Source organism: Cucurbita pepo, chromosome LG03 (genome assembly GCF_002806865.2).
Source record: "Cucurbita pepo subsp. pepo cultivar mu-cu-16 chromosome LG03, ASM280686v2, whole genome shotgun sequence".
Classification (NCBI taxonomy): Eukaryota; Viridiplantae; Streptophyta; class Magnoliopsida; order Cucurbitales; family Cucurbitaceae; genus Cucurbita; species Cucurbita pepo.
The window spans coordinates 8,048,264-8,056,704 of record NC_036640.1 but is presented as its reverse complement, the minus strand read 5'-3'; the positions used below and the strand labels follow the sequence as shown (position 1 = coordinate 8,056,704).

At 38.2% G+C, this 8,441-nt stretch overlaps 1 protein-coding gene and 1 long non-coding RNA gene across 2 annotated transcripts in view; both read right to left on the bottom strand.

The window, feature by feature from the left end:
- Nucleotides 1-636: 636 nt before the first annotated feature.
- Nucleotides 637-8,441, bottom strand: part of LOC111790394 — a 12,053-nt gene continuing 4,248 nt past the window's right edge. The window contains exons 2-3 of the long non-coding RNA XR_002814472.1: nt 2,504-2,505; nt 637-648 (exon numbers count right to left, since the gene is read on the bottom strand). This is a non-coding gene — a long non-coding RNA (uncharacterized LOC111790394). The remainder of the gene's footprint in view (nt 649-2,503; nt 2,506-8,441) is intronic.
- On the bottom strand, nt 3,074-8,145 carry LOC111790354 (phenolic glucoside malonyltransferase 1-like). Its single transcript, XM_023671230.1, has 4 exons — nt 8,141-8,145; nt 6,579-6,588; nt 4,923-5,563; nt 3,074-4,034 (listed from the first exon to the last, which is right to left on the bottom strand). The coding sequence occupies exons 2-4, from the start codon at nt 6,582-6,584 to the stop codon at nt 3,260-3,262; spliced, it is 1,422 nt and encodes a 473-aa protein (XP_023526998.1). The 5' UTR covers nt 6,585-6,588; nt 8,141-8,145; the 3' UTR covers nt 3,074-3,259.

Sequence of the window (8,441 nt, the reverse complement as noted above, 5' to 3'; positions counted from 1 at the left end):
TTATCCCTTTGGGGTTATTTTGGTTCTCCGTCCTTTCTTTTAATCCCTAAGATCTCCTTATGTCAAGTTGTAAATGATGTCTCTCTACCCGGCGCTACCTATGCATGACTATCTAAGACTATATATCTAAGACTGTGTTGTGTACCTCCTAGGTCCATGATAGTCCACCTCATTGGGGGGCGCGACCACTCCCTTATCCCATGCAGCTAATGGACTGACGATGTAGGCACACTTTCCCATGCGAAACAATTACAAGCAGTGAGAATTGATCAGAAACCCCTAGTCTCCCACAAAGCTATAGATACCGTGCACACAACTAGCAACCTAAGAACACTCCTAAGGTATTTCGTTTGCTGTGGTGATCTATTTGGTCCTAGGGAAATGTTATGTCTAAACTCAATGACTCATCACTCTAACAACAATTCCCTGGTCTTAACACAATACTGGACCATGAAAACTAACTGAATGTGCATGCAACTATTATCTAGCATTATCATACATAATTCATGCAAAATAAACATACATGCTTAATGGGGCGATAACATCCATCAAGCTCCCGAAGTATAGAGTTCACAAATTTCCAACCTCTTTTCACCATGAATTAAACACATACATAAATATAGCAGAGCTTAAAGCATAATTGAAACACTAACAATTTTCATAATGCTTCACATATTATATCCAAACTCATAATAATTAACTTGCCTAAATTCATTCATTGAAAGCTACCACCTAAGGTAGATATACTAGCATGCATGCATTCCAACCCAATCCTACAAGTATTTCTTCCTAAATACGTTGTACTGACTTACTTGATTGACGTGTGACCTTTGTTTAGCGTTTCTACACAAATAGCGTGTCCAAAATTACTAATATCCCCAATTAGGTCACACGCCCGGCACGCGCTCGTACGGACACGTCTGAGGGGAAGGATGCACACTCACATTCTGCCACGTGGCGCATTTTGAATGGTTGTTTGGAATCTAGGAGGCAGGTTCGGGTTGGATGGGTGCGGGTCTTGCAGGTCGAAGCGTGTCTCATTAGGATTGGGGCTGCGACGCTCCACTCAACTATTGGCGCGTGGCTCCACCCAACAAGCGATGCATGTCACACGGTTGTTCCGACGTGCTTCTCCCCTCACTGGTCGATACGTCTCTTGCTGAAAACCCTCTCTCCTCCTTGGAATCGTAACGTAGAACTCGATTAGTTTTTTTCCTCTTTTCTCATTTTCATATATTTTAGTCTAAACTTCAAATTGATTCATTTTCTTCAACAAAGTTGTAGATCCTAATCCTGACTACGTCCTAATATTTTTCTTGGAATTTAGACGTCATTGTAGGCTTATTTATAAGCATCGAAAGTAGGTTCGTTAACTTCCTTACCATTTTTGGAAGAACTCACGGATCTTGCCTTCGGACCAGAATTTGTCCTAATTTTCTTCACAAATCTTGTGGAGAATTCCCTCTAGATGAACCTATCAAGATTTCAGACTTTGATTCACAAAGGAGAGTCCTAAATTCGAGAAAAACTCTCAAGATTTTAGCTCACGGGTCTTCTCGATTTCTTGACGGATAAGGAACTTCAACCACACGACACCTCCCCTTGTTCAAGGAGAAGTTTTTGCGTATCACTCTGGGCTGGAATGAACTTCGTCAGTGGTTTTTTTATGAGGTATCTAACAACTCCTTTCTCCTCTCACTCTTTTCCTTTCTTGCAGATATTGTGCTAGGGCTTCAACGACCCTATAATGGTGGGGGAGCATCAACCACTACCAGAGAATGCTCGCCTGACGAGAAAGGAGCTTAAGAGGTGTGCGAACCGACTGGTGGGTCCATACTTCCACGTGTAGGTCATGTGTAGAAAAGTAAATACGCATCCAATTGCCTGCTTAGGATAGTCGATGTAGGAAAATAAACTGATATGATAGGTCCCACTCATGATTTTTATATGCTTGCATTTAACCATGATAGGAAGGTCGCTTACTGAGTATTTTTTAAAATACTCAAGTCATGCGCTACTCTTATTTTTTAGGTAAATGCAAGGCTCTCCTGTACGGCTGACGGTGGCATCGCAACCTAGGAGATAGTGACACATGCTTAAGGTAGTTTTGCAATTTGAATCTAGTGGATTATAGATTAGTATAGGTTAATTTGGATTTCCATTTAGTAGTATATAGGTTAGCCTATGGTATTTTTGTTTTATGTTATTTTCAATTTTTATCGTTTTTTTTAAAGGTCTTAGAGAAGACATGTAAGATCATGATCATATTTTTTATTATAAAGTTTTCAATGAAGTATTTCCACATAAAATGTCTACGATATGGATATAATAGCGACTTTAAGTTAAGTATAAAATCTAGGGTCATTACGTATAAAGTTGTAAATCGTGATAGACCGTAAACTATAAACGTTTCTAGGTTTAGCTATCATGGCACTAGGTCAGTTAGGTTCTTAGATATGATTTCTAATCATATCCCCTTGTTCTAATCGACTCCTACAAGTACTACTTGATACTTGATCCATATGGCTACTTACTTGTGCGTGTTTGAGCTCTCCTTTCTCAACCTTTTCGAAGTTGTCTTCATTCCAAATTCCTAAGGTAAGTCGTAAATTGTGTCTAGTTTCTAGAATAACGAGAACCCATCTAAACAGAGGTGAACTAGCCCAAACATTGAGAAAAGCTCATCAATTTAGTGCTTTACTTCTTTGACCCATGTTGTAGTAGCTATTTCTTTCTCGATTCCTTTAGGTGGCTTTGGGTTTTAGTCTTTTTCTTTTGGAAACCATAAAAATCAATGTGAGAACCGGTCTAAAAATAGGTGAATCAGTCCAAACAGTGGCTAATAAGTGTTCAATGTAGTAAATTGCCTATTTGACTGTGTTCGGGTTCACTTTTTAGGAGCTTCCCGAAGCTGGATCGTCCTCAAATTTCTTAGGTAGGTCCAAATTCTGAAACATAAAATTATTGTGAGAACCATTTCAAACTAGGACATGAAACGATGGACATGAAATCACTAGGCGATTTTGAATTCCTCCAAAATTACTCATGATCTTTCATTTGTTTCTAGGCAATTGTTGCAATTCATCATTTATTTAATATAGGACAATCCAATTGTTGTCAACTAATATGTTTGTTCGTTACTTTAAGGAAACACCCACATGACTATGCTTCATTTTTCAATATTTGTGGCCGACAACCAACGATTTGGAATCTTAAAATGATATCAAATAAAGTCTAAAGACAATGAAAAGTTGACGAACTAACAGCTTGGTGAATCCTGCGCTTCGAAATAGGATTCAAGACCTTTAACAAACAGAGCAACAAAGCCTTCCAATTCATCTCTCTCCTTAACCACTCCAATTTCTATGCCCCCATCGCCATCTGCGCTGTCTGTTAAAGACACTGTCGTTGGTGACTCAGAAGACACCAATTCCACCTTCCTCGGCTTTCCCCACCCAAAATCTGCACTGTAAACTTCGAACTTTGGCGACCCACCAACTGTAATCATTTTTTCACCCGAATCATTACCGATTGAAGCAATCATGAATTTGCACCAACGTTCTGCCCTATCTAGAGCTCCTTCTTCCAAGCTTTTAACAGCCTCTGAAATTGCCTTGCTACCCACAACTATTCCTTTTTCACCCAAAAGCTCTGTTCTTTCAATGAAAACGCCACGAACAGATACACAGTTACCAAAGTAATTAGAAGGCAGTGGAGGTTTTAAACGAGATCTAGCGTCGGCAGGGAATCCAAACGCTAAGTTTCCTTCTCTTGTGCCATTGGACTTGGCTATGCATACACAGAGATAAGCAGTTGTCAATGCAAAGGAAGAAATATGAGAATTTTGCCTCTCCTTTATAACCCATTGCTTTAGTTTTTGCATGTCTTGATGGGTAAACTTGAGAGTGCATCGAATTAACCCAGGTCGAGTGTTGGGTATCTTTAGCTTCAAGCTCCTATTGTTGGGTCCTTCGTAGTTTAGCCATGCATTTGCGTAAATCCCCGTGAGACCCTTCGGATCGTTGATAGCTGACCTGTGTTAGGAATGTGGAACATTGATTTAGATATCAATTGAATGTTTGTTTAGGGATCTGCTCTCATACCAACCAACCAATTTTGAAAGAACGAGTGATTGAATGGTTGATGAGAATGATCGTATTACGAAGAGCAGCGACCTACAATTTATTAGTAAATCAGCAGAAATCTAGAACCCAGTAAATAAATAAAAAAACTAAATCAAATAAAAAACTAAATCAACTCAAAACTACAATGAGATTTAATCGGATACTAACTAACGGATAGCAACAAATAGTGATCTTTAATCAAGACAAATGTTCTGCTCTGGTACCAAATTGTTTGTCTTGATGCCACAACCAAACAAACGGACACTAATTATTGTGTCCTAATGCTACAACCAAATAAGTTTTGATACCAATTGTTGTAGTGGAAGTGGAAGGAAGATCAATTGCACTCACATACTTCTAGAGATAAGAAATTCTCCATATCCATGGGCAGCCGATCTCAATAGTCGAAATTTTTACAAAGGGTATACCTTGTGGAGATAAAAAATTCCCTACATCCATGGGCAGTCAATCTCAATAATCGAAGTGTTTACAAAGGGTATACCTCACACTACAAATTTTCTTCCAATTGTCATTAGGCAAATACAAGATGTCACTGACTCAACTTGACTTCATATTTAACTCAAATGTTGCTGACAATGACTCTACCTTTCAAAATAATGTTAGAGAAAATAATTTTATATAGTCCGATGTCAATGACTCAAAATCACTTCATATTTATCCAATGCTGACAATGACTCTACCTCTCAAAATAATGTTAGAGAAAAGGGCCTACTAATTCTCATGAACCAACCAAATGGTTATGAAGTAAATAGATGAAAATATGAGACAAAAACTTGCCTGTCGTAGAAGGGCATGAATTCGTCGGTTGTTGGAATGGAGGATCCTGAAGTGACAAGAAGATTACAAAGATGAGCCCACAACTTGACAAATGAAGTAGAAGTTCTTCCATCTAGAACCGCATGGTGGTTTGTTATTCCAATGGAAAACCCTTTATTTGGAAACAAAGTGAGTTGGAGAGCTATCACTGCAGCACGATCATCGGACACAGCCAATTGAGGGACAAGTGGATGATATGCTTCAATTTCACGAAACCCATTTCCAGCAAGATGGTAAAAATCAGCGTCGGACTCGGCCACAGTGAGCACTACGCCATCGCCTTCAACAAACTCAACGGCGGGCACCGCATAATGTTGGGGCCAAACGAGGCTGCCAGCAACAGGAAGATAGTAGCGGAGAGCGAGAGCGAGAGAGGCTTTGAGGTTTGGAAGAATGGCGTCTAGGAATGAGAGCTCAGTGGAAGATAGTTCGTAGAAGAAAAGGCGTTGAATTGGATGGAATCTGAGCCATATGAGGTCGAAAAAGGTGAGAGGAAGAGACTTGGGAACGGTTGATTCTTGTGCTGAAGGAGTTACCTTAGAGACCTCAATTATCTTCACAGATTCATTATGATCCATGGGAACTCTTAGCTTTTGAGAGGTAAAGAGTGGAGAATATTTTCGGACTTTAAATGGTTCAAGAAAAGGAGTAGGCATTGCATTGATGAGCTCATCCATTACGACAAAGGGGTATGAAAATAATGATTATTTATGTGTTGATTGTGTCGGTTTCACGAGAACAAATAGAAGAGAGATGCCAAAGTGCTCCTTGGTGCTGGCAGAGTTGCACTCAATCAACCATGTGGGCTCCTATTTGTCATAAAGTTCAAACGCCATCTCCATTTTCTTTCTTCATCAATTATCAACAAAGTATTTAGAAATGTGAAAATAGTAAATAATTAAGGCAAAAGGCACATCGGGTCCTTTGAGGCTTGTAAATTTGCTTCATAATTTAAATTTCATAAACTCGTTTCACAAGTTATGGTCTAATAAATTTACTCTATAAGTTAAATTTTCTAAACTTTCTCCTCGAATTCAATAGTATAAAAACAAAATGGAGTATAAGTAAAGCTTATTGACTCACAATCTCTCCCCGTAAGTTTGACTTTGCTCAAGATTTTTTACTCCGAGCAATTCTTGCATCTCTGCAAATTGAACCCTTATTAGGGTATTGTGAGAATATATGCATGTTGCTCTCAAGTGCATATGAACTTCATTACGATCTAATGCTTCTTGACACGCTCATAGATGAAGTGAAATCGAGTGCTAATGAGTTTGCTGCGTCCATAAAATATTGGGTTCTTTAGCCATGCAATCATAAATTTGTTGTCGATGTAGGGAGTTACTGGCTATAGCTCACTTTCGGTCACTTTACTCAACAAGTTTCTCAGCCACAATGCTTGACACAAAGCCTTAGTTGCAACCATGAACTCGACCTCATAGAATGATAGTGTCACGGTTTGCTGCTTCTAAGATTTCCAAGTGATAAAACTTTTATTCTGATAAAACATCATTCTTGTAGTGCTTTTTCTTTTGTCGATGCCTCATAAATCATTATTGGTAAAACAAACTAACAAAGAATGTTCTTGGCTACTTGATGATGCATTATAGTAGGCTTCTCCATGTACCTATTCATGATCCTAATAGCATAGGAAAGATCTAGACCAATAAGTCAAGTGCCTCAAACTTCCAATGACGTGCCTAGGTGGGATTCACCAAACTTCCTTCGGTATCTTTCCCAAGCTGTAACTTTATTTCTATAGGTACTTGGCCGAGTTACACTCTGCCATCTTAAATTGTTGCAGCACCTTCTTATCTTCTTCTTGTCCACCTCGATATCAAGGTAGTACTCAAGTAACTAGAGGTCAGTCATCTTAAATTCTTTCATCATTTGCTTCTTAAAATATTTGATGTCTTCCACACTTGTACCAGTGACGATCAAGTTGTCAACATACACACTAACAATGAGTGCTTCAGCTTGCTGACTTCTTATATACACGACTTGTTCTAGCAGGCACTTCATGAAATTGAGCTCTTCATCCAAGCTTATATGTCACATCTTAGGTGCTTGTCGTAAACCGTAGAGGGTCTTTGACAACTTATACACTTTGTGCTCTTCATTTTTTAAGACGGAATCTTTAGGTTGGGTAGTGTACACTTCTTCTTGGAGGTCACCATTTAGGAATGTTGATTTGACATTTAAGTGGTGAACAATTCCACCGTGTTGAGCTTCAAGGGTAAGAATAACCTCATTATGTGGAGTCTAGCCACTAATGTAAACACCTCTTGAAATTCAAATCCTTGTCTGTTGTACATATGGTTGAAATATGATTCAAAGTTTTGACCAAGTTTTGAGGAAGCTGGTGAATTTGTCCATGGTCAATATTTAGTAGGATTTTCATAATTTTCGATTTTTTTGTTACCGTATAAGCCTATATATATTGAAACTTTGTAACTCTTTTGACAAGGTGTGAGTAAACAATAATAAAGCATTTGTAGCTTTGATCCTATTATGTCTTTTGCTATCTTTTTCAATATTTTTTTCTCAACAAATTTGGTAATCAGCGCCAAGTTCTGGTCAACATGAGAAGTGATTATTTTTTTAGAGAACGAAAATGACAGTTGCTGGTTTTTCTTCCTCTGCTCTGCTCATACCAATTTTTAATGGTGAGAAATATGAGTGGTGGAGCATCAAGATGAAGACCTTGCTCAGATTGCAGGAGCTATGGGACTTGGTGGAGCACGGAGTTTGTTGATGTATTAGAACCCACAGTGGAAGAAGAAACCAAGAAAAAGGATGTCAAAGCTATGTTCATTGTTCAACAAGCAATTCATGAGACTATTTTTTCATGAATTGCAGCAGCAACCACATCAAAGCAAGCATGGTCAATTCTGCAGAAGGAGTTTCAAGGAGATTCAAAGGTCATAATAGTGAAATTGCAATCTTTAAGATGTGATTTTGAAACTTTGCTCTTGAAGAATGGTAAATCAATTACTGTTTTTTTTTTAAGAGTAATGGCAATAGTCATTCAAATGGTGTTTATGGAGAGAAAATTTCAAGTGAAACAATTGTTGCAAAGGTGTTTAGAACCTTAACTCCAAAGTTTGACCATGTGGTGGCTTACTCCAAAGTTTGACCATGTGGTGGCTTCTACAGAAGAAGCTAAGGATCTATCATACTCTCCGTTGATGAATTGATGGCTAGCTTCAAGCTCATGAGTCAAGAATCAATAGATCATCAGAAAGGAATGAAAAAAATGCACTACAAGCGAAGGAGACAGCTAACAACGAAGGATAAAATATTCATCTAGCAAGTAAAAATCTTAAAAGATGAGGATTTAGAACCTTCCATGGTGGTCATGGTAATAGGGGTAGATGATATAAATATCAAAAAAATGAATTTTGCAACCAAAAAAAATGAAGAAGAAAAAGAAAAAAAAAAATGCTTTTTATGGCTCAACCAGAAAAAAAAAAAAAAAAA